General features: G+C 37.1%; 1 protein-coding gene across 3 annotated transcripts in view; it reads left to right on the top strand.

The window, feature by feature from the left end:
* Positions 1-27000, top strand: part of ALDH1A2 (aldehyde dehydrogenase 1 family member A2) — an 87656-nt gene that overhangs the window by 23457 nt on the left and 37199 nt on the right. For all 3 annotated transcript variants that reach the window (XM_081151558.1, XM_081151560.1, XM_081151559.1), the window contains 3 exons: positions 16830-16934; positions 17073-17213; positions 20339-20468. In XM_081151558.1, the coding sequence (XP_081007684.1) occupies positions 16830-16934; positions 17073-17213; positions 20339-20468 (376 nt within the window). The remainder of the gene's footprint in view (positions 1-16829; positions 16935-17072; positions 17214-20338; positions 20469-27000) is intronic.

Here is a 27000-nt window from a genome sequence, read left to right as displayed (position 1 = left end):
TCCTTTCTTCTGCCTGATCCGTCCCCTACCTCAGGTCATGTCCCTCATTACTTCTTGTTCCCCTGAAGTGTTCTAACATGTCAGCCCGCAGCAGTCTGTCCCTTCTCTGAACAGTACTCCTGCAATGCTTATCTCCACCATTCATCTTGGCACTAAATCATAGAGTGTCTTGCATTATTTAACTTTCCTGAAAGTAATCTTGTCTTTGAAACATGATTATCAGCTTGAGGACAGCAGAGTACAGCTCTTCTGTGGATTTTCAGTAGTACCTACAAACAACTCTGTGCTTAGAATAGGGCTTTAATAAACATTTTGCAGGTTTTTCTGTGAAATCAAATTTCTACTCAGCTATTTCTTTTCCTCTTAACTTCAGCTCACACTATTTTTGTTCTATCAACCTGTTTTACAAAGGAGGATGTGGAAAGAGTTTTGCAGGTCCCTGAATTTTATGAAATGGTTGCATTGCAACTAAGAACCATAACTCTTCTTTAGACTCTTTTTAAGATTATTATTTTAAAATTTGCATAATTTGAAAGGTTAATAGTTGCTGGCTGCCAAAAGTTGCTGCCCAAGATTTCCACATGTAGCATTAAAATTAACTGTATAACCTAAAGCAGGGTTAGGGAACCTTTTTTCTGTGAAGGGCCATTTGGATGTTTATAACATCATTTGTGGGCCATACGAAATTATCAACTTAAAAATTAGCTATGGAAAAAGCTCCTAGATTTATTGAATTTTGAGTCTTGCCTGCGGTTGCCTTGGCAGGGCCAGACCAAATGATTTCGTGGGCCCAACGTTCCTCATCCCTGCTCTAGCGAATCCTTCTGTCACATGCAAATAGATCTTGGATGTATTAATGTGTGTGTATAAATATATGTATTTAAATTTCATTTTCCAATGATTTGTTAATAGTATATTGATCTTGTATCCTGGGACTTTTCTAATTATTTTTATAGATTTTTAAAGGAATTTCTACACAATCAGGTCATCTGAAAATAAAGACATATTATTTATTTTATTTTCAACGTTTTGGCCTTTTCTTTCTTTTTCTTTATTACATGGTAGAATATCAAATATTACAGTATTAACTAGAAATAGTGAAAGCGTCTCTCTTTGCATACATTAATGTATTGATTAATTAAAAGAACAGAGATCTGAAAATGAATCAGGGAGCTGAAAGAAAATGCAAATGCTGGGTTTTCTCTAGAAGGAAATGCCAATATGAGTTCTCAGAGTGGTTTAAAGTAAACCTCCATTCAACAGCAGCAGAATGCATATTCGTCTCAAGTTCACATGGAGCATTCAGCAAGATAGACCACATTCTGTGCCATAAAACACACTTTAACAAATTTAAAAGACTACAAATTATACAAAAAATGTATTCTCAGACTGTAATGGAATTGAACTAGAAGTTAATAACAGAGAGATAGCTGGAAAAATCCTAAAATATTTGGAGATTAGCAACTCATTTCTAACTGACACATGAATCACAAAATAATCTCAGAAATTAAAAATATTTGACTAAATAAAAGTACAACTTATCAAAATTTAGGGGATATAGTGATAATAGTATTTAGGGGGACATTTATAGCATTGAATATGTATATTATAAAATAAGAGATAGTCTAAGCTCTACCTTAGGAAACAAAAATGAAAAGCAGTGTAAACCTAAAGCAAGCAGAAATCAATGAAATTGAAAACAGGAAAACAATAGAGAAAATCAGTGAAAAGCATAGGTTGGTTCTTTGAAAAGATCTATAAAATTGGTAAACATTTAGCCTGGCAAACAAACAAAAAAGAGAGAAGACATAAATTATGATATCAGAATTTAAAGAGGGGCCATCACTACTGCTTCTATAAACATTAAAAGGATAATAAAAGTATATTATGAACAACTCAGTGCCCACAAATTTGATAAGTAATGAGCCAATTTCTTGAAAGACACATTCTACCAAAACTCACAAGGAGAAATAGATAACTTGAATAGCCCTATATTTATTAAATTGAATTTGTGTCTAAAAAATGTTCTCACAAAGAAAAATCCAGGCCCAGATGCCTTCACTAGTGAATTCTATCAAATATTTAAGGGGACGGGAAATACCACTTCTACATAAACCCTTCTAAAAAATTGAAGAGGAGAAAATATTTACCAACTCATTCTTTGAGACCCTTATACCAAAACCAAAGGTATTACAAAAAAAAAAAAAAATTTCTTAAAATCCCAACACTTATCAAAGTGGCGGCCATTCCTGAGATATTCATCACTTGTTGCCTGCCTCTCCACAGTTCTTTTGCAAAGATGTTCTCCTGATTCAGAACTTGGCCCTTAAATGGTCTCAAATGGTACTACATGATTTCTTTTTCCTGGTTCCAATTGTTTGGACCTAATGGCAGACATTTAATTTACAGCTATTGACTGATTAGAGAAGAAGTGTAGGAACCCAGTTAGGTGCCCTCCTGAGGAGGTTAACCTAAGAGACCCAAATGAAAAGAATAGTTGTTGGTGGGAGCTGAGAGTGAAGACCTATATTGACTAAGCCAAGATAGGTCCATATGTTTAAGAAATTGAACCAGTAATTAATAATCTTCCCAAAAAAGAAAGCACCAAGTTCAGATGGTTTCACTGGTGATGTCTATCAAACATCACACAAATCTCTACAAATCTCTTCCAGAATGAAAAGCAGAAGGAACACTTCCTAAATCATTCTAGGAAGCCAGCATTACTCTAATATCAAAACCAACAAAACTACAAACCAATGCCTCTCATTACCATAATGCAAAAAACCTCAAAATTATTAGCAAATAAAATTCAACAATGTATAAGTATTATATACCACAACCAAGCGAAATTTATTTCAATTACATAAGACTAGTTCAGTATTGAAAAATCAGTTATTGTTATCTGTTACATCAACAGACTAATGAAGAAAAATTACATAATATCTATACATACAGAAATAGCATTTCACAAAATCCAATACCCATTCATGTTAAAAAAAATCTCAGTAAGGTAGGAATAGAGGGAATCTTCCTTTACATTTATATAAAACCTATAGGTAACATACATAATGGTGATAAATTAGATACTATTCCTCTGTGATTGGGAACAAGGCAAAATGCTTTCTCTTGCCACTCCTATTCAACATTGTACTGGAGGTTCTAGTTAATGCAATAAGAAAAGAAAAGGTACACAGCCTGGAAAAGAAGAAATAAAACTGCCTGTGTTCATGGATGACATGATAGTCTATGTAGGAAATCCCTAAGCATTGACCAACCCCCCCCCCCCCAAAAACAAGATATCCCTCCAAACACCCTCCTGGAACTACTAAGTGATTGTAGTAAGATTGTAGGATACAAGGTTAATATGTAAAAGTCATTTCTTTTTTTATATACTAGCAATAAACAATTGGAATATGAAATAAATCTATTATTTACATTACCACAAAAAAAAAAAGAAATAGGTATTAAATCTAACAAAATGTGTACATGATCTTTATGAGGAAAACTTTGAAACTGATGAAATAAGTCAAAGGAGAGCTTATGAGATATTCAGTGGATAGGGAAGACTCAATATTGTGAAGATGTTAGTTCCTTCCAACTTGATCTGTACATTCAATGCAATCCCAATCAAGATCCTGATAAGTTGTCTTGTAGATATAAACAAATCAATTTTGAGTTTTATATGGAGAGGCAAAAGACCCCGAAGAATCAACACAATATTGAGAACAAAGTTGTAGGATTGATGGTACTCAACTTCAAAACCTACTGTGAAGTCGCAGTCACCAATACATTGTGTTATTGGCAAAAGAATAAACATATAAACATATAAATCAATGGAATAAGATAGAGATCCCAGAAATAAACTCACACAAATATAGTTAAGTGATCTTTGACAAAGGAGCAAAGGCAATAATGGAAAAAGGATAGTCTTTTCAACAAATGGTGCCAGAGCAACTGGACATATACATGCAAAATATAAATCTAGCTACTGAATTTACCTTTCACAAAATAAACTCAGAATGAATCATAGACCTAAATGTAAAATGCAAAACTATAAAACTCCTAGAAGGTAACATAGGAGAAAATACAGATGACCTTGGGTTTGGCAATGAGTTTTTATATACAACACCAAAAGCATGATCCATGAAAGGAAAAATTGATGTATTGGACTGCCTTAAAACCAAAACATTTGATCTGTAAAGACACTGAAAGATAATGAAAAGACAAGCCAGAAACTATGAGAAAATATTTGCAAAACACATATCTGATGAAGGGCTTGTATCCAAAATATACAAAGAATTCTTAAAATTGAATACTAAAAATAACAAACTCAATTAAACAATGGGAGAAAGATCTAAGACCTTTCACCAGAGAAGATCTACAGACAGCAAATAACCATGTAAGAAGATTCTTAACATCATATGTCATTAGGGAATTTCAAAATAAAATGAAATGCCACTACACACCTATTAGAATGGCTAAAATTAAAACTGACAGTACTAAATGCTGACCGGGTTGTGAAGCAACAAAAGCTTTCATTCATTGCTGGTGGCAATGCAAAGTGGTACACTCACTTTGGAAGACAGTTTGGCTTTTTTTTTTTTTTTTTAACAGTGCTAAGAATAGTCTTACTATGTGATCCAGCAGTCACTCCCCAAGGCATTTCCTAAATTGGTCGAAAATTTATGTTCAAAAAGCCTGCACATGACTGTTAACAGCCACTTTATGCACAATTTCCCAAACTGGAAACAACTAAAATGTCCTTTAAAAGGTGAATGAATAAACAAACTGTAGTATAGCCATACAATGGAATATTATTCAGCATTAAAAAATGAGCTAGCAAGCCACGAAGAAACATGGAGGAACCTTAAATGCAAATTGCTAAGTGAAAGAAGCTAGTCTGAAAAGGCTCCCTACTGTATTTTTCCAACTATATGGCAGGCAAAATGATAGAGACAATAAAAAGATAAATGTCTGGGTTTTAGAGGAGAAGTTGGAGGGATATAGGTGGAGCACAGTACTTTTAGGGTGGTGAAACTATTCTGTATTATACTGTATGGTGGGTACACGACATTATGTGTTTTCAAAACCCATAGAACTATACAACACACAATGAGTCCTAATGTAAGTATGGACTTTAGTTAATAACATATTAATACTGTTTCATCAGCTATAACAAATGTACCACACTAATGCAAGATACTAAAAATAAAAGAAACTGAGGAAGGCAGTGGGAGGGGGGAGTATGTGATGTCTCTGTACTATCTGCTCAGTTTTCTGTAAACCTAAAACCATTCTAAAAATTAAAGTATTAATTTTTAAAAACAAAATGACCAGGCAGATTTGAAAGAGAACAAAGCAGAACTTTTAGAAATAAAAAATAAATATTGAAATTAGCTTAGATCTAGGTGAAGAGAATTGGAGCATAGATCTGAAGAAATTACTCAGTTGTGGCACAGATTAAAAAGGAGATAGATGGAAACAAATGTCTCTCAATAGATGACAGTTTGAATAAATTAAGCTACATACATTCATGCGTGTGCATACATACACCTATATACACATGTGTAAACACACATTGACATGCAAAGAAACAGTTTTAAAACGTCTATAGCATATTAAGTTTTAAAAAGGACAGTTGTAAAGTTTATGTAGAGTGGATCTTGTTTCATAACATTATATAACTATACATATGTGGGCCTAGAGGTATGTCTAGAAGGATGTGAACTTTAGCTATCTCTGGATGATGAAATTTGAGGTGATTTTTTCACTTTCTTCTTTGTGCTTTCTCGTATAGTTTGCATTCTTAGAACATTATGTGCCGCATTTACAAAAGTAAAAAAAGCTGTTTTTACTTAAAATATACATAAAAAAAGGGAGATGGAAAATATGAGTGGTTAAAATACACTGAGGATAGACTAAAAAGGTGTAACACTAGGAGTTTCAGAGGAGAGAATAAAGAGAATGATATTCAAAGTAATGATAACAATTAAGAATATTCCAGCCTGGTCGGGCATGGCTCAGCAGTTGAGCATCTACCTAGGATCCAGGAGATTAAGTTTCAATTCCTGGTCAGGGCACATGCCCAGGCTGTGGGCTCCATCCCCGGTTGGGAGCGTGCAGGAGGCAGCCAATCAGTGATGATTCTCTCATCATTGACATTCCTCTCCCTCTCCCCTCTCCCCTCTCCCCTCTCCCCTCTCCCCTCTCCCCTCTCCCCTCTCCCCTCTCCCCTCTCCCCTCTCCCCTCTCCCCTCTCCCCTCTCCCCTCTCCCCTCTCCCCTCTCCCCTCTCCCCTCTCCCCTCTCCCCTCTCCCCTCTCCCCTCTCCCCTCTCCCCTCTCCCCTCTCCCTCTCCCTGAAATCAATAAAGATTTAAGAAACAAACAAAAACTTAAAAAAAAAGAATATTCCAGAACTTGAAAGAGACAAAAATTCACAGACATTATAAGCATAATCTTTAACTATCAAGGTAAATAAAAAAGAAATTGACACTTCGACATATTTTGATAAAACTTAAGAATGCCAAAGACAAGATCTGGAAAGCAACCAGACAGAAAAGGCAAATCTTACTACCCAAAGCTATCTATAGACTCAGTGCAATTCCTATCAAGGTACCAATGGTGTATTTCACAGAACTAGAACAAATATTCCAAAAATTTATATTGAACCACAAAAGACCCCGAATAGTAATAGCAATCTTGAGAAAGAAGAACAAAGTTGGAGGAATGACATTACCTGGTATCAAACTATACTACAAAGCCATAGTAATCAAAACAGCATAGTACTGGCATAAAAATGGACATATATGGAACAGAGTAGAAAGTCCAGAAATAAACCTAAGCCTTTATGATCAATTAATATTTGACAAAGGAGGCAAGAACATACAATGGGGTAAAGACAGTCTATTCAATAAATGGTGCTGGGAAAACAGGACAGATACGTGCAGAAAAATGAAACTAGACCACCTTCTTGCACCTTATACAAGAATAAACTCAAAATGGATTAAAGACTTAAATGTAAGACAGAAAATCATAATAATCCTAGAAGAAAACATAGGCAGTAAAATCTCGGACATTTCTCGTAGCAAATTTTTTCTGATATATTTCCTTGAGCAAGGGAAACAAAAGAAAAAAATAAGCAAATGGACTACAACAAGCTAGAAAGGTTTTGCACAGCAAAGGAAACCAACAAAATGAAAAGGCAGCTACTGAATGGGAGAACATATTCAATACCAATGATATATCTAATAAGAGGTTAATATCCTAAATTTATAAAGAACTTATAAAACTCAATACCAGGAAGACAAATGAATTAAAAAATGAGCAAAAGATCTGAATAGATACTTCTCTAAAGAGGATATACAGATGACCAATAGACATGAAAATATGCTCAACATCACTAATCATCTGAGAAATGCAAATTAAAACTACAATTTGATATCACCTCACACCTGTCCGAGTGGCTATCATCAGTAAATCAACAAACAACAAATGTTGGTGAGAATTCAGAGAAAAGGGAACCCTTGTGCACTGTTGGTGGGTGCAGTCACTGTGAAAAACAGTATGGCATTTCTTCAAAAAATAAAAAATGCCTTATGACCCAGTGATTTTATTTCTGGGAATATATTCAAAGAAACTTGGAACACTAATCCAAAAGGATATATGCAACCCTATGTTCATTACAGTGTTATTTACAATAGCCAAGATTTGGAAGCAGCTCTAGTGACTATCAGAAGATGAGTGGATAAAAAAAGCTGTGGTACAATGGAATACTACTTGGCTATAAAAAAGGAATTCTGACCTTTTGCAACAGCATGGATGGACCTGGGGAGTATTATGCTAAGTGAAATAAACCAGTCAGAGAAAGACAAATACCATATAATTTCACTTATTTGTGAAATCTAATGAACAAAATAGAAGCAGACACATAGACACAGAAAACAGACTGACAGCTGTCAGCGGGAGGGGTGTGAAGAGGTTGGGTGGAAAAGACGAAAGCATTAAGAAAAAAAAACACCTTGTAGACACAGATGACAGTATGGTGATTACCAGAGGGAAAGTGGGGTGGGGGAAGGTAGAAGAGGGTAAAGGGGGGATAAATGTTGGCGGAAAGAGAATTGACTTTGGATGGTGAACACAAAATACAATATACAGATAATGTTTTATAGAATTGTACATTTGAAACCTATATAATTTTATTAACCAATGTCACCCAATAAATTTGATAAAATTAAACAAACAAACAAACCAAGAACTGATTTACCCATTCACTTGAAAAAATATATATAAATTCTCAGAATATTTTTTTGGTTATAGTTTTTAGCCTACAGAGATATATTTCTTTAAAATGGCTCTGAATAAGAGTCAGAAGCATCTGCCAAGGTGCTGGATCAGAATTTCCTGACCTTATTAAAAGATGTTTCACAAGCTATTGCTTATTAGAGATTGATTCCTACATGCAGAAGTGGCGTTAGAGCCCAAACCTAAATATAAGTCATGCAACCATGCAATACTTATAATCCTCCCATGAGGATTATTGCAAAATCAGATCTATATTGACAAGGGTGTTCAATGAGGTAAACATGGGCTCTTAATCTTGAGGAGAAAAATATTGTATTAAAAAACAACAACAACCCTCAAAACATTCTTTACATATGATGAATGATGTAACATAAAGAATGCTGACATCTAAAGACAGGACAATTTATTATTTATCGTTTTGTCTCTGATTTCATGAAGACCTTCAAAGTTTATCAGAGCTAACAAAACTGATAGAGTTGGAATTTTTTTTCTTTTTCTTTCTTTCTTTTTTTTTTTTTATAGAGAGAAACATCAATTTGTTGTTCCACTTATGCATTTATCAGTTGAATCTTGAATGTGCCCTGACTGGGGATTGAACCCACAACCTTGGTGTATCAGGACAATGCTCTAACCAACTGAGCTGCATGGATAGGGCTTTATCTTTATTCATAGACATTATACGATCTACCGACCTTTAAAATTTCATTGTTTTCTTTAAACATTACATGTATCTGGAAACCATATTATAGGAAAAAAATAACATTTGAGTATGAATATATTTCATGAGAAATATGGTCAGTATTTTTTTAAAATATATCTTTATTGATTTCAGATAGAGGAAGGGAGAGAGAGAGAGAGTTGAAACATCAGTGATGAGAGAGTCATTGATCTGCTGCCTCCCACATGCCCCCGACTGGGGACTGAGCCCGCAACCCAGGCGTGTGCCCTGACCGGAAATTGAACCTCCATCTCCTGGATCCTAGGTCGATGCTCAACTGCTGAGCCACAGCCGGCTGGGCATGGTCAGTATTTTTTAAGTCGAAAATTACATTGTGTATTTTTACTTAGTAGAAGCATGAATAGTCTCTTTCATTAAGGATTGGACAAAAAAACATAAAAAATACTCAATACTCAATTATTAAAAATTGTATAAGAAAACCTGCAAAAAAAAGGAAAAAGCAAATCATCAAGAAAGATGATAATCTGAGACTTATAGCAGACTTCTTATGACAGGATAGAAAATATTGGAATAATATCCTCAGAGTAGTATGAGAAAGTAATTGTCTTTTGGGGATATCTTTTGAGAATGACAGTGCAATAAATATATGTTCAGATTTGAGACTTTACCCCCAATAAATCTTCACTAAATTAAATTCTAAAAGAATCATGAGAATAAAATTAAAAACTTCTTAAATAAATAATTTTCTGTATAAAATAATTTTATAACAAACTCTTGGAGAGAGCAATTAGATTTAGTGTTTTAAGGCCCTTGTAACTGTTTGGAAGGAATGTTAAAATATATGTTAACTTTAGACTTCAAGTTGTTAAATATACATGATAAAATATCATGGACAACCAATGAAAGAATAGAAATATAATGTACAACTTCCAAAACAATAAAAGGGGAAATTGAATTGTAAAACAAACATGGGAAACAATCAACTTGAAAGAAGAGGCAAGAAAGGAAAAAACAGGAAGTAAAGCAAAACAAATAGAAAGCATCAAGTCCAACCATCACAATATATAATCACAAAATGTGATCACAATAAATACAAGTGTATTAAACTTGCTAGTTAAAAAGACAGAAATTTCATGTTGAATAAAGTAAAATCTAGTCAAAATCATTTAAAGAGACATATAAAAACAAAGACATAAGAGTAAAAGGATGGGAAAAGCTATATTAGGAAAATACTAAAGAAAAACTTAAGTAACTTTATTAATATTAAACAAGATAGGCTTTAAGAGACAAAGCTTGATCAGTAACAAAGAGGGTCACTTCGTATTGATAAATGGTTCTGTTTTACCAGAGAATCTCAATAGTTACAAACTTATATACACTAATGAAATAATCTGAAATTTTATAAAGATAAAAATGATGGAGCTAAGGGATATACTGATGGATCTACTAACGTGGGAGACTTCAACACAGCTTTTTCAGTTATTAGCAGGACAAGCAGAAAAAATGTTAAAGATCAAGATGATCTGAATAATGCATTTCACAAGATTGATATAACCTGTATCTAATAATTAGTCTGTAAAGGCAAGAAAAACAAAAAATATATCTAAGAATAAAAAATTTAAAAATTCAGAATAGTGGATACCTCTGGTGGCAGAGTGGGTCAAGCAGGAGGATGGGATCGGGGAGAAACACTCAAGTAGCTTCAGTGATATGAACAACATTCTAGTGCTTGAATAGTGTGTTCATGATGTGTTTGAATATGGGGTGTCCCACAAAATCTATACACACACTTTGAATAATTATAAAGGCAGTGTTTATTAAAATACATTTTATTTTCAAAATTGGGCTATCAGCTGTTAAAGTGTATATACATTTTTTGGGGACACCCTGTATATATAATGCATGTTAACTCATATTTATGTTACATATATTCTTTTGTATATATTAAATACAGTATGATAGGAGAAAACTTTACTGCCCAAATATATCCTTCATTTTTCAGTATGTTTCAGATTTTATTTTGGCGTGGCAGGTATTATACTTCTAATCATATCAGTAAGGGTGTTAGACAATGATTCATGTCCTCTCCCAGTAGACATTCCATTCCAGTTTACATCAATTAAGTGCCCACCACATTCTTGTGTCTTTTAATACCAACAGCAAACCATGGACAGTTCTTCACAAGCATAGAAAGAAAGTTAGGTTTATGAGCTAATCCATCCCATCCTCTTAGAAACCTAGAGCAAACAGGGACCTTCTGTTATGGGTCATCTGCTTCTTTTGCCTGTGATTAGAGCATCACAGAGTTATATAATGTTATAGGTCAGTATTTGTATATTTCACAAATGAAGACACTGAGCAAGCTCAAATAAGTTAGCTAGAGTCAGACATCTGCTTTCAAAGAGCTGTAGAGTAGGAAGGACTACATCTGCCTGGTATCCTGAAATTCTGTAAAATGCAAAGTAGAATTTTCTAGTTTCTCATACAGTTACTAACAAGTATTTTAACTGAAATAATTTGTAAATTTAAAAGGAATAATTTTGGAAGCACTGGGCCTTATTTTAAGGCAGAACTTGAATTATTTTATTTTTTGCAAACTCAAATTTAAGGAGGAACTTATGTGAAAAGAAAGAAGTTAAATCTTTATTCTTTTTATTTAACAAATTTGTTTTGGTCTTTTATAGTATAAAAGGTAGATGCCAAAGGGCAACTCCAACCTTTAATTTTTTTTTCCACTTTTCATTTTGAAATAACTTCAGATTTATTTTTAAAAGTTTCAAAAATAGTGCAAAGAACTTCTATGTACCATTCACCCAGATTCCCCAAATGTTTACATCTTTTACAACCTCTGTATAATTATGAAAGGCAGGAAATTAACATGGACACATTATCTAATTCAAAGACCTTATTCAAGTACCACCAACTGTCCCAGTAATATATTTTTTTCTGGTTCAGGGGCCAATCCACAGTTACACGATTCATTTACTTTTATGTATTATTAGTGCCCTTTATTTTGGAACAGTTTTTTTAGTCTTTGTCTTTCATGACCTTGGCACTTAAAGGTAAAAAATTAAGGACACATTTTGTAGGATGAGGTTTAATGTGGATTCCCTTGATAATTTCCTCATGATTAAATTCAGGTTATGTGTCCGACCGGGCGTGGCTCAGCAGTTGAGCATCGACCTATGATCCAGGAGGTCACGGTTTGATTCCCAGTCAGGGCACATGCCCGGGTTGCGGGCTTGATCCCCAACCTGGGGTGTGCAGGAGGCAGCCCATCAATGACTCTCTCTCATCATTGATGTTTCTATCTCTCTCTCTCCCTCTCCCTTCCTCTCTCTGAAATCAATAAAGACCTGCCCTGCTGGGCGTGGCTCAGCGGTTGAGCGTGGACCTAGGATCCAGGAGATCGAGGTTCGATTCACGGTCAGGGCACATGCCCAGGTTGAGGGCTCGATCTCCAATGACTCTCTCATCATTGGTGTTTCTTTCTATCTCTCCTTCTCCTTTCCTCTCTCTGAAATCAATAAAAATATATTTTTAAAAAAAGAAATCAATAAAGACATACTTAAAAAAAAAGTTTCAGGTTATGCCATTTTAGTAAGAATCCTGCAGAAGGATGTGTCCTCAGTGTGTCATATAAGGTGCATATGATATGAATTTTCCCATCACTGGTGACATTTACTTTGATCATTTGATTAAGGTGCTGTCTGCCAAGTTCCTTAAATGTGAAGTGACTATTTTTCCCATTGTAATTAATAAATATCTTGAGGGAGACTGCATAAACACCCAATTTTTCATTATACTTTTGCCCACTAAGTTGACTATCTGTTGGTGACTTTTGCCTGAAGCAGTTATTACTGTGCTGCTTGACAAAGGGCGATGATCTAATTCCATCATCCCCTCACTGCTGTTAGTTGGAATTCTGTGAGGAAGTGCTTTTCCTCACCCCTCATTCATTTATTCATTCATTTAAGAATTTTATATCAGTATGGACTCTTGGATGCTTTTTTCATTCTGTGAATAATAATTCATTAATATTATTACTTATTTGTTGTTTAAACGATCCCAGTATTGGCTTTTGGGAGCCCTTTCATGTTGGCTCCTATCCTTTCAATATGTCCCATCAGTTTTTGAACATGTACTTGATTTTTGGCACCACAATAGTCTGGGATCATTTTGTGCTTCTCTGCTACAACCCTGAAATAAACTACTTCTCCAAGGAGCCTGGTCAGAGATGAACACTTTATTTTTTATTTTTAAAAATATATCTTTATTGATTTCAGAGAGAGGAAGGGAGAGGGAAAGGGAGATAGAAACATCAAAGACGAGAGAGTCATTGATCGGCTGCCTCCTGCACGCCCCCTGCTGGGGATCAAGCCTGCAACCCGGGCATGTGCCCTGACTGGGAATCGAACCGCTGTCTCCTGGATCCTAGGTCAGTGCTCAACAGCTGAGCCACGCCAGCCAGGCAGAGAAGAACACTGTAGACATCATTCAAAACTTTTGAAATGGCCCAGAGAAGCTGAAAACCTTCAGGTGTTATGGAGGTGTTTGCTATCCTGTGTACCAACAAAGTCGTCAGTACAAGTTTTTTAATTGTCACTCAGTATGGCTGGGTCTACACAAATAGTAATGCAGTAAAAATATAAAATATTTTAACCTTTGTCATACCAGGAAAAATAGTCATCACATTTACCAGTTAGATCCAATGGACTCTTTATATTTTTAAAATTTTAAGTTATTTTAGGAAAAATTTCTAGAATAAGCAGCGAAACGAACAAAATAAAAATTTAAACATTTTCTTCTATATTTTTCTGGTGTTGGAGGTATATGTACCTGAAATAGGCAATGGCCTTTGAGTGCACTGATGTGTTTATCAGCTTTCATGTATGAAATGGAATATATCCTGTCATCAATATTGACTCCAGATTTTAAATACATTTCCAGTGGGTTATAGCTTATTATTTCTGTGTGTTTTTTCCTTACATGTGCATGATCACAATGTAAAATTATTGAAAAGTTTGAAGGCTCATAATTTAATAAAAAAGATGATGGCTATCTTTCTGTTCCATAATTACAAAAACATTTTTATTTTTTATTTTTAAAACCATAAATTAGATTGATCAATCCAGTGAACTTTTTTACTTTTACATCATATCTGCCCTTCCAGTCACCTTTGTATATACCCCTACCTTCAGAGTTTGTCCATTTTTGAATCATAGCAAGTAAATTTTTATCCACACATATCATAAAAGATAAAATAGTTGTCACATGTCCTTTTATCAAAACAAGATGGTCCAGATTCTTGTTGCAAAAATAATAAGTCCTTCCTAATGAATGACTGGTTAAAATAACATATTTCCTGTTTGTGTTTATAAATTGCTTGCTCTTTGATTTTTCATTTTGAGAAAGCTTATTTGTTTATTCTCAAGACTCATAGTTCAAGATTTTGCTCATTCAGTCAATTTCCCCCTCATCAGTAGAGTCTCTAGTGTTCTCTCTCTCTCTGCCTTCATCTTTTGACTCATCTAACAACTGTGAAATGTCTTTGTTAATTTTCTTCTCTTTCCCATTATGGACAGAAATGGAAAATTCTGAATTCTTAACTGTGTTCAGTGAAAGCTAAAAAGACACCAAAGATGGTGTCTCTGGACTTTTTGTATACCCTTTTGAAAGATAATGCATTACTTTGGCCAACACAATAAGAAAATCGAAGGATGATGAAATAGTTGTGATGTGTTTACTTATTCATTTTTAGGTAGTTTTGTCATATTTTTGTTTCCTTACTGTTTTAGGATTTTTTTAAGCATAGTTGGAAATAATTGATGAGTGATGATGAAATAGTGTCTAGAATGATGAAATAGTAAAATGTTTCAAGGTATAGGAAAAGATCCCATAATGTATCAGGTTTATAAAATGATCAATGGACCTAAATGATAATAGTAAGAGAATGAATTTTATTCTATTAAAAATAAGTAATTATTTTTTTTGATCTTTGGAAGGACCTTTAAGGAACAATAAAAGTCATGAAATATCAGTCGTAACAAATAGTTAGAAATGCTCAACAAAGAAGCTTAAAAACTAAAATTAGATAGTGATGATATTCCAAAGATTAAGAAGTGGGTAAATAGTGGATAAAAGGAATAAGGAATATTGGCAAGACCCCTTGTTCCTTAAATCTGATAATACTCTAGATGTGCATCCTTAGTGAAACTAACCTCTTAATTTTTTTTGTTACCTTAAAGATCGTATGTTGTTTCAAAGAAATATGCAGATGTGATGAACTGTGAACTGTTAAGAAATTTGTTAAATGGAGTGAAAAGAGAACTAGACCAGGAGTCCAAGAACTATGGCTCTAATTTAGGCTTAGACATTAACTAACTAGTGTTTTTTGGGGCTGAGCAATCCTGGACACCATAGTTTAATGAAAAGAGCAACAGACTTTGAACCCGAGCCACTATGAGAACCTCTTCTTAGGACTCTTAACTTCCCAGCCTCTCAGTTGTCTCATTTTGTATAGAGATAATGAAATCCTGCTGTTAGGCCGTTGTGAGTATTTAATGAACTACTAGAGACTGTAAGATGCTGCCTGGAAGGCTGGAACTCTTAATATTCATTGAATAAATGAATACATTATGTTAAGCATGTTTATAAATTTTATATTAAAAATTATAAAATGTATGAAATTACAAGGTCATTGTGTTTGTGCTTAATACATTTGTATTAAGTGCTATACAGATTTAAGGTTATTTTTTTCCTTTTATCTTAGAAAGCCTTCAGGAAAAGATAACTCTTTCAACACAAGCTCATTATTTTATCAAAGACAGGAAAAAGCAAAGCTTTGGAATAATCTAGAGCTTAATATTTAAAATTGTAGCTGTATACTCAAGTAGTCTCATCTATGATTATTAAAAATGGCAGGCAATAACAGGTCAGCTTATCACTGACTGACTCATAAGTTCAGAAATGTTCACTGTCATGCCACAAATGTTAGAGTAAAATATTTCTGGATATTCTTTGAGCTTTCATAGTCCCAAATATTAGTTTGGGTTTCTTTCTTAATTTCAATAAAAAAATTTTAAATTTCTTTGCCTATATTTTCCCTTTTAACTCATGTCTTACAGAAATTGACTCAAGTAATTTCTTCAACCATTAGTCTCTTTGCCATTTTAATAAGATCTTCATTTTTTATATAGGGAAACCAAGGCTCTCAAGAAAGCCTGGAGAGACCTTTTCAAAAGTTATAGACCTTTTCCCCATCTAGCCTACCAAGCAAAGAGAAAGAAATCTCAGTTGGATTTGTAACTTGTAACTTGTTTGATTCACTAGTTAGTTTGGTCAGAGTCACTGCCCAGTTCAGGATATGGCTGTAAACTAAGTAAATATTTATTTTAGCACCTTCAAGTTTCCCTGTGAAGACACTTATGCCTCTGACAGAGAAACTGGCATCTAGGGTTTGACCACTGTCAGTTTAATCCATGGTTCACTCCTTCTGTGTATTGGCCAGAGCTTGGACGATCCACAGTAAATACTCTCTCAGCCTCAGGGCTCGTTTCGTATGTTTATGAGACCCTGCCCTTTCATTCTTGTTTGATTCTCTCACTGGCTGACACGTTCGCTATATTTAACCTTTGGATGACATTGAGGTAAAAAATATCGTCGAGGAAATTCCTAAACTGGGGAGAAGCTGGACTGCATCCTGTTGAAGGGTCTCTTCCAGCTCTTCGAATCCGTGTGGCAGCGAGCGTACGGGACGCGTCCGGTTCCCGCGCTGCTGCCGTTGGCTTGCCGCTGCGGCTGCCGGCCGCTGTCTCACCTGTGCCGTTCTGCTGTCTGCTCCTGCAGATCTTTATTAACAACGAGTGGCAGAACTCAGAGAGCGGGCGTGTGTTCCCCGTCTACAACCCGGCCACGGGAGAACAGGTGTGTGAAGTTCAAGAAGCAGACAAGGTATGTCCTCAGAACACAGGCTCCCTGTGCAACTCCTTCCCAGACACCACGGCCGACATTCACCCGTCACTTCCGTCGCGAGCGCAGAGGGCCCGCTGCCTGGCGAGCGTGTCGCGTCAGCTGTGCTCCCTCTCGCAGGTGGACATAGACAAGGCGGTGCGGGCCGCGCGCCTCGCCTTCTCCCTCGGCTCCGTGTGGCGGCGGATGGACGCGTCCGAAAGGGGGCGGCTGCTGGGCAAGCTCGCCGACCTGGTGGAGCGAGACAGGGCGCCTCTGGCGGTAAGTAGCCCAGGAAGCCGTTGTCTTTACCCCACATTTGCCTCCCACTGAAATTTAGGTTCCTCTCTCTTGCTGAAAATATGATGCGAAGCCTCCCCGGGGAAGAAGCCAAGGGGCACATAATGCGCAGAAAAACCCAGAGATGTCTGGCTTCTGCCGTCGGGTTGGGGAAGTAAGTGCAGGACCAGCGAGTGTCCCTCTCTAGTGAATTTTGAAGAACAAAACCTCAGCTTCCGGTGACTGGTAAGGACCTTCCTGCGGCCCTCCTGCCCTGGACAGACACAGCAAAACAATGCAGTTCAGCAGCCGGAGCGTGACCGTGCTGCTCGCAGAAAACCGATACCAAGTGAGTCATCGAAGAATCAAAAATGACAGTTCTTGCCTCCCCGGAGTTAACCCCTGTTGGCTAGGGCGCGGCCTTCAGAGGCCCAGGGCGTGATGCGGTCTTCTCGTGCATTCTGCTCACTTTTTTCTGTCACTTTCAGCAACTTTCTTTCACTAAAACAACCTTTTTCTTACATAAGGAACTTCCCTCTTAATGTTATTTGTTGTTGCTGCTGTTTTTAAAGTAAAAGTCATTTTGTTAGAGAAACAGTTTTTGGAAACTGGAACCATTAAGGAGTGTCTGTTCGGTACACAGGGGATCTCCACGTGGATGACCCACAATTGATCAATTAACATTTAGGGCGTCCTTGCTCAGTCAGGGCATTCAGACCATGAGTACTATACCCTGCTGTCTACTTGGGCGACAGGTCACCGTGGGGCCTGCTTTGGGCGAGGCAGGCATCGGTTCCCTTCTTCAGGGCCGCTTCTGCCACGGCTCCTCCCTCCCACCAGCCCCTCGGATCTGTTTCGAGTATGGGAACAAAAATGAATCCTCATGGAGATGGTTGGAACTCTAGCTATATGTAACATTTATTTGTCTATAAAAACATTTCCTAATCTGGTACTTCAAGGAGGTGCTTATTCATGTTGTGAAAAGGGTGTTTCATGGTGAAATGGCTCCTCCTTGGATATTCACAAGACATTGGGCATATTAAAGACTCTGAAAAGCCCTACCCAATGTTTCTCAAACTTACATAAGCCTCAATACTATGTTTTTGGCCACCCTATCAATATTGTGCAAAACGGAATTCTTTGGAATACCTTGGGAAACACTAGTCTGTGTGCCTGTCTCTTCACTGGATTATGATTTTTTTTTAGAGTGAAAATTGTATTTTACTTTTTTTAAAATCCCTAACACAGTTCTTGGCACATAAATGTTCAGTGGGAGGTACATGGATGGTCTACAGGGTCAGTTTGATTGAGTTAAAGATATACAATATTTACAACATTAGATTAACAATAGGTACTAGATGATGATATAGTTGATTTTTGCAGTTATATTTTCATGTCATAAAATTCAAATGCCATTCTTTTTCTGACATATGTCTCATTGGGATGACACCTAAATGGCATTTCTACTTTTAAATACTACCATGACAGGAGTGAGTGTTAACAAAGGGTAGCCTCTAGAATATAGGAGAGCTCCTGACAGAAAACTGAAGTTAATGATGTATCCAAGTAAACACAATTGAAACCTAGAGCTGGCAGCTCTCAAAAAATTTGGCTGGTGTCAGTAGCTCATAGGGACCATTTAGGTGGCCCAGATTTTCATTAGTGACTCTGTTCCACCCTATGCAGTGTAGATGGCTTTATGCTAGACATGGAGAATGCAATGCTCATCTCATGAACATATAAACATTCTAAAAAGTACTGGGAAATAATTTGATTTCCTTTAATAAAGGTGATAAGTAACATGACATTTTATTTTATTTTTTTATTGAGGTGACATTGGTTAATAAGATCATGTAGGTTTCAAGTGTATAATTCTATGATTATGATCTGTGTATTGTATTGTGTGCCCACCACCCAAAGTCAGATTATCTTCCCTCACCATATAGTTGACTCCCTTCACCAATCCCCACTCCCTTCCTTCTGGTAATCACCATACTATTGTCTGCATCTATGAGTTTCAGTTTTATATCCCACATGTGAGTGAAATCATATGGCTCTTAACTTGAGAATATTATGCTAAGTGAAATAAGTCAAGTCAGAAAAAGCTAAGAAGCTAAGTAACATGATATTTTTTAAATGAATTTTATCGTATACATATAGTAAGTGGATAAATTGCACTGTAAAGAATAAATCGTATTTTTATGTCATTGAATGGAGACTATTTCAGTTTTAGTTTAGTCAGCACTCAGTGTTCACACCATTATGTGTTGTAAAATGTCCTTATAGAGAAGAACATGAGATTACAGATGTGCTTGTTCATTTTATTCACTTTGTAACATCTTTAATATTTCTCAAGTCAAAATACTCTTTTCTCATTTCAGTGTGTTCATTTGTAATTCTTTTTGTTGCAGATTTAACCACTTTAGGAACATGTGATTATAATAATAACATTTATATTCTAAAACTGCTTAATATCTCTATTTTTATTAAATGGACCAGATACTTCACTCTCAATGTATAATGGTTGTTAACATAAATATTTACAAAAAACCAGCCCTCAAATAGTTAAAGTCTGAGCTTCCCTAGAGGAGATCTTGTTTATTTGGTGGCAATAAATAAACTCACTGTGCACCGTGGATATTCCATTTCTCAGCAGGGGTCTTGGCAGCTGTGGAAAACATTTTATATTCTCATCAGTTGCATAAAAGCCCATGTCCCTGCTCCTCTTTGGATTCAGATTACTAGTGTAGGCTCTGAATATCTCCCACCCCTTCCACACACACATGCACACATGCACATGCACACACATACACAGAGCTCTAATGACTAATATAAGAGAAGGGGGTTTGACAAACAGTATTTGTTTATCATCAGTTGAAAACTTGTGTTTATGGATTTGGATAGTGATTACTGGAAGTACATAGGTCCAAGAACATACACATATATATGCATTGTGGTTTTTATTGGAAACTACACTAAACTGGCAGAACTAAAGTCCTTGTATTTGAGAAATCAGAGTTTACCAGGTATGCATCTCTGTTCATGTTCACCTGTGTCCTCTCGCCTTTACCTTCTGCTTCAGAAATTATTTAGCATATCACTGGAAAGTTCTCTTTTTTTTCTTCCAGACCATGGAATCCCTCAATGGTGGCAAACCATTCCTGCAGGCTTTTTATGTGGATTTGCAAGGAGTAATCAAAACCCTTCGGTATTACGCAGGCTGGGCTGATAAAATTCACGGGATGACCATTCCTGTAGGTACGTGAAATCTGAGTACGCTGAAAAAAGGAATCCTGAGGCTCCACTGGAATCCACTTTCACCACCAAACACAAACTGCAGTTACAGAGAATACAGATATGAGCACATTATAGCAGTCTGAATCAAACAAATTACATCACTCTGATAATGTCCCTATTGCTTTATGTAGACAGTTCACATGTAAGTTCAGGGTCAAGCCACTTACATCAATACATCAACCAGCCAAGGAACAGGTAAGCGCTTGCCAGCTGCTGTGTGCTTAGCTCTGGGTTCAGGTAGGTTCCGGTGGTGTGGAGAGGCCTCGGGCGTGGGGAAGTCTGGGAAAGTTCTGAGACGAGTAAAGCAGTTCTTTCCCTCCTGAAACACATTTGGAGGGAAAGAGTCCAAAATGTTAACAGTTGTTTTCTCTTGGTGGTGAGATTATGGATGACGTATTTCTTTTTTAAAAATATTTTTCTATATTGACTATGAATTACTTTCATGATCTATTAAAACAACAACCATCCCGACACCTTTTTATTTTTTTTTAAGCCATGAGGCTTGGCCTGTCTGTGCTGTATTCCTTTAAAGGAGAGGGAATGTGCCTGAACCGAGTTACTTGGTGGAAAGTTCCTGATCTGAGCATGAATACTAGCAATAGCGAATACCACGTTGAGTTCCTGCCCTGCACCCAAAGGGAAGGCACTATTATTAACCTCCTCATTGACAGAGGAGGAAACTGAGGGTTAGAAAAGTTAAATAGTTTTTCCAAATAACCCAGCAAATAAGTTGTAGAGCCGAAATTTTCACATTAGTGCCTGGTGATTCACGTTGCTAGAGGGTCCATTTTACATACTGGGAGGAAGAGATACGGTAACAGGAAAGGGACCCACCAAAAGAGCTATGTGGATATTGGGAGTGACAAATAGACATAAGGAAAGAAAATACATGTTTATCGAGTGGCTCCTGGATGCTGCTGAGCACTAAGCCAGGTACTCTACCTGCATACTCCAGAAAACAGCCCATTTCCCTGTGCATACGAGGAAGAGCGAGAGATAATGCTGGGAACCTGGGCAACAACCAAAACAGCAGGAAGAATTATGCTGTCGTCTCTCTCGTTCCCTCACATGTAGGAAGGCGGGCAGTCTACCATGTAATAAGAAGAGCTCTTCCTTCACCTCCTTTCCCAGGCACCAACTTCAGCCTCTAGTCGTTCGCTCATGTCTTCAAATATATTAATCCATTTGACAGATTTTTTAGCACCTGCTATGTTTCAGGTCCTGTGTTAAGCATTGGGGCTACAAAGGTGAGTAAGTAAGATGCTCATAAAATAGTAAGGAAAACCAATGAGTAGATAAGCAATTGCAGTACAGTGTGGTTTATTGAGACATGGAAACAGGAGGTTCAGTGGAACTCCATGGGAGAGGCAATCTTAGCCAGTATTAAGGCTTCCTTGAGAAGGAGGTGAGCTATACAAGATGATACCTGAAGGGTAGGTAAGTGAAGGTGGAGATAGGGCCGTCTCAGGTGGTGGCAATACCTGTGCAAAGCATGCGGGGAGGAGAGTACAATCTGGTAACGAATCTGAAAGTAGAGCCAGATATTGAAGATGGGGGGCTCTGGGGCTTGGGTAAACTGTGGTACATGTTTTATCCCATAGCAATTGTGAGACACTGAATTATTTTAAATAGATGAGTACCTTGATCAAAATTGCATTTTAGAGGGAGCACTTTGATTACACAGTGGGTAGTCAATTGGAGAGAGCAAGTATCTGCTCTCCCCCCTCCCCCTGCCGGGTAGCTCCCTCTGGAATACTTGGGAAGAGGAGAGGAGGGTATGGCACGACCACTTCTGAGCCATCCACTGGACAGCTGTTGCTCCTTCTGACTTGAGAGCTCCCCCCATTCCTCTCCATTGTATCCCATCAAGGCCCACAGTGGATGTTATCACAGAAGTACGCAGGTCTGGTTTGATTCACAAGGGTCTGGATGCGGTTCCCTTTACGCACTGTTCATTGTTTCCTGCCATGGTACTTGGTGGAGCAATTGCTTCTGACCATAAATCCTATGCTCTGACCCTTCTATTATGACATCTTCTAATTGTGATGATAAATAATAACCATTACTATAATTTATGGAACAGTTTCTCTGTGCTTATTGTATTATCTCTAATCTCATAGCAGTCCAGCAGGAAAATCCTCCCCCCCCATTTTGATTATTTTAAACCTATATTCTTTCACGTCCACAAACTCCTTATGATGGAGGAACGATCAAAGCTTGTTTGCAATTAATGGAGGGAGAAACGGAGGTTAATTGATTTGTATATGATTTTCCTCTTTAACTATCTAGTGTTGATTTTATTGATTTTGTGATATGGAAGCAGAGAAAATATAGTTCGTGCTTTAAGCTGAATTCCTACATAAAAATGGCTTTGTGATATGTTAGCCTACAGAAAAGGTTAAAAACTACCCAGGTCATGCGTAATTATTTACCCACTTCCATCTCCTTTCAGTTTTACCTGTTAAACTAGAGAATAAGTTAAAAAATAAATAAGAATAAGTTAGACATTGATTCAGATCCTAAGGTTTTGTCCTCAACAGCTAGATCTAGTTTCGTGCTGTCAACAAAGGACGCATATGGTGAAATCTTACTGTTCACTGAGAGTGAAGTGCGATTTGCTCTGCCCACCTAAGAAGAACCCAGGGTGGTTAGTGGGACCTGAATTGGTGGTGACAGGAGGTCATGAAGTCTGTTTCACGTGTAACCTCTTTGAGAGGTTCAAGGCTGCAAGACCTCAGGGATCCCTAAGGCCAATCTCCTCATTTTTCAGACAAAGAAACTGAGGTCCAGAGAAGTAATGTAAAGTCTCAGAGTTTGTATAGGTGTTTATAGTTTATCATTATAGCTGTAAAATGTTCACTGAGGTCTGTTCAGTGTCAGAATACATAGGAATCTGCCAGGGGACATAATGGAATAGTTCAGTGTGGCTGGTCTAATTGTTTAATACTGGAGTAATCTAAAGGGTCTCGAGCTCCTCAAAAGGTCATTCTGTACACAGATCAGAAGTTGGAAGATGGCCTCTCATTCACAGAATTGTGTTACAGATTTTTATGCTATAAATAAACTCATTTTTAGTGTGACCAGGTATATAAAATTAGCTGCAGTTCTTCAAATACTCTTAGTATTATAATTGAGAGCTAGTTTTTGAGGTCTATTTTGGATGAATTTCTCTTCAATTTCTGGCACATTTCAGATTTTTCTGATATTTTTGACTGTACATATTGCCCAATTATACTGTAGTTTTTGTATAGATGTTACCAATGTCAGATATGCTTATGAAAATAAAAATTCTTTCAAAAATTTTTTTCAAGTAACTATAAAATCTGCTTTAAGAAGAATGTTTAACCTGAAGGAATAACCTAAATAATTCAATTGTTCTAGCTAACTAAATAATTGCTATCTCTCCTGTGTAACTTGAGGAGCCCCGTCAAAGAATATGGAACAGTGGCTTAGTTGTATTTCACAAATATAGCAGAAGCTTATTCTGTTACTCATTTCTAGGGAAAAAGATTTTTCTTAATGTAATTCTAGAAATGGCTCAATCTACATAATCAGTAAAATTTGATCCATAGTTCAGCCAGATTCATAGTATGATAAAGTATTTAATTGTAAGAAACTTATATTCCTCATGAGGTGTAAACACTCAGGTGTAAAGAGACATCAGAGAAGTTGCCTTTGAGTGTGTCTTAAACTCCTGTAAGAGCGGTATCTGTTACTTGATAATTTTTACTTTCTTGAGTGAAATTGGAAAGAGACTGAGAGATAAAAAGTCCTACATGTGATTTAGTATTTCTGTTTTGATATCTCATCTTTTCTTTAGTTTTCACCCTAGTTTATTATATTTTAACTTGTCCGCTCAGATTATGATATTCAGAACATTTTTTTGGTGTCCTTCTCAAGTGCAATCCTTCCTTGCTGACTCTGAGCTTTCTCTGCCTCACATTTGGTAAGAAGACCTAATATCATCTCAACTCCAGACGGAGTGTCTGTGTTTGGGTGAAGATTTTTTCCTGCATCTAGCTGATGTGCTTCATAGCACAAAGCTGGAGAAGTGAAGGGAACAATGTTTTAAGTTATCTGGCCACATTTGGGGAGCATTGTTAACATAAAAGATGGGAAAATGAGTGGTAATTTTTTTCTAGCAGAGAAGAGTACTCATATATCATCTTAGGTGTAGAAGGGAGAGAGAGAAGTTAACACACAGCCTTGTGCTCCCCCAGCTGAGGGAAGGGGGTGTTGCTCTGCAGACCCTGGAGTTGTGTGAGCTCTCTGGGTCCGCATACCGAATCCTCAGAATCCCCTTCACCTTTCACAAAAGGGTTGTCCTTCTACCCCATTTGTACTCCTTGTTGGCATAACACGGATTCTGTGGTTTGTGATACCCACCTAAATCCAACACCTTATTCGCGAAAGAGTCTTTAATATGTTTCTAAGGTTAATGAACTTGAAGTCTGATGGCCCAGATTCAAGTCCAGGAGCCACAACTTAACCGGTTATGTGACTCTGAACTTAACATATTGGTGCCATATTTTCTCTTTTTATACAATGCTGATAATAAGTTGCCCTGTTTTTTCTCCCATCAAGTTGTTTTGAGCATGAAATGAGATAAAAATGTGAAAATATTTTGTAAGGTCCTATAGAAATACATATGTTTGTTCTTATTTTGCTATATTAAAAGTATTAAAAACACTCATCAGATTCTCCTACACTTCAGATTCCTTTCAGGCAAATCAGTAGAGTTACCAGAGAGGCAAAAAATAAATAAATAGAAATGAAGTCAGCGTAAAGTGCCTGTAGTTCATCACGACACCTGTGGACTCCCCTTGACCCTCTTGGTTCCTTGACCCTCACTACTCGGAGTGTAATCTGTGGGTCAGAAGCGCCCGCTTCACCTGGGAGATTGTGGAAATGCAGAGTCTCAGGTCCCCCCTGACTTACCGATTCAGAGTCTGTACTTGTTACAACAAGACCTCCAGGGGCTCTGTGCACACATTTTTTGAGAAGCACAATATAGCATACCACCTGGCACGGGGAGCATGAAAGCTGACTCTACGCAATAAGGCAGTGAATGTTTTTTATTTTAATTATTAGGTCTGAAGAGGTCAGAAGAAAATATTGCTAGCTCATGAAACCTGTTTCATAGATTTTCTTTAAGGTGAAGCTAGTAAGTAGCTATGTACATATTTTTAAAAGATTAGCTGACACCCGGGCGGGCGTGGCTCAGCGGTTGAGCATCGACCTAAGATCCAGGAGATTGCGGTTCGATTCCCGGTCAGGGCACATGCCCGGGTTGCGGGCTCGATCCCCAGTTGGGGGCCTGCAGGAGGCAGCCGATCAATGACTCTCTCATCATTGATGTTTCTGTGTCTCTCCTTCTCCCTTCCTCTCTCTGAAGTCAATAAAGATATATTTTTAAAAATAAATAAATAAATAAATAAATAAATAAATAAAAGATGAGTTGATTTAACAGAATTACTGAGTAAGTAATAGAGTAGTTATACTTGGATATCGCAGAAATGATGAAGATGGTTCCTGAGCGATTGATCTTTGGGTAGCTTTAGTCTAGAAGCTTGGTGGGATTTGGAGCAGGTCGTAGTAGCTGGGAAGGACCTCTGAGGTACCTTTAGCCCTAGACAAGAGTGCACGTAGAAGGCACAGCTCTTGTGTTTGCCAGGCACCCCGGATCAGACCAGGGGTGTCCAGCACCACCTTGCACTGACCAGATGGGAATACAGACGAAACTCAAGGCCTAGGGTCCTTTATCTCTCACTCAGTGCTCTGTTGGGAACAGTTCAAGCACCCATATGCCCTGTAACTACTTAGAGGAACTGTAGGCAGAGAGCATTCTTTGGTTCCTTTCTCTGTGCCAGCCTTTAGCTAATTGTCCAATCTGTGAACAGCTTATTCAGGAAAGTTTGCGCTCCCCATAACTGTTTCTCTTGGGACACAATTACGGAGTCGAGTTCAATTCCTCGTGAGGTCAGGTTTTAAAAGATTTTTGCGTACACTTTTTTCTTCTGTCTTTCATTTCTTCAGTAACTTTCAAAATTATGTAAGTAATACAACAGAATTGGTAAGCACTCAGCATGTGGAGGGGGAATGCTTTGTGAATCACGGGGCTGTGCCTGCGCGAGGGCCTTGCGAATTTTCCCTGAGCCCTTCCATTTCCCACACATGCTGCTAAAATAAGCACCTGTGTTATTCCTCAGTTCATAGTCCCACTTTCTCTTCAGCCCATTTGTACTCCATCTTGACATTATACTCTGATTTTTATGGTCTGTGCTTATGCACCTGAATCCATCACCTTAGCCAAACTGTAGAGTTTAGTTGGGAAGGATTTCCTTGGAAATGAAACCCTTTAGTCTATTGATTGGTGTTACTGCTCCCCATGGAAAACCTTTCCTAGAAGAAGAGCCTGACATCACATTTTTGTCTACTGAAAAAGACAATCTGACAGTTAAAGGTATTAATATTTTAAAAACTCACCTTTATG

Source organism: Miniopterus schreibersii, assembly GCF_964146895.1.
Source record: "Miniopterus schreibersii genome assembly, chromosome: 1".
Classification (NCBI taxonomy): domain Eukaryota; kingdom Metazoa; phylum Chordata; class Mammalia; order Chiroptera; family Miniopteridae; genus Miniopterus; species Miniopterus schreibersii.
The sequence above is the reverse complement of the archived record's forward strand: the minus strand, read 5'-3'. Positions and strand labels throughout refer to the sequence as shown.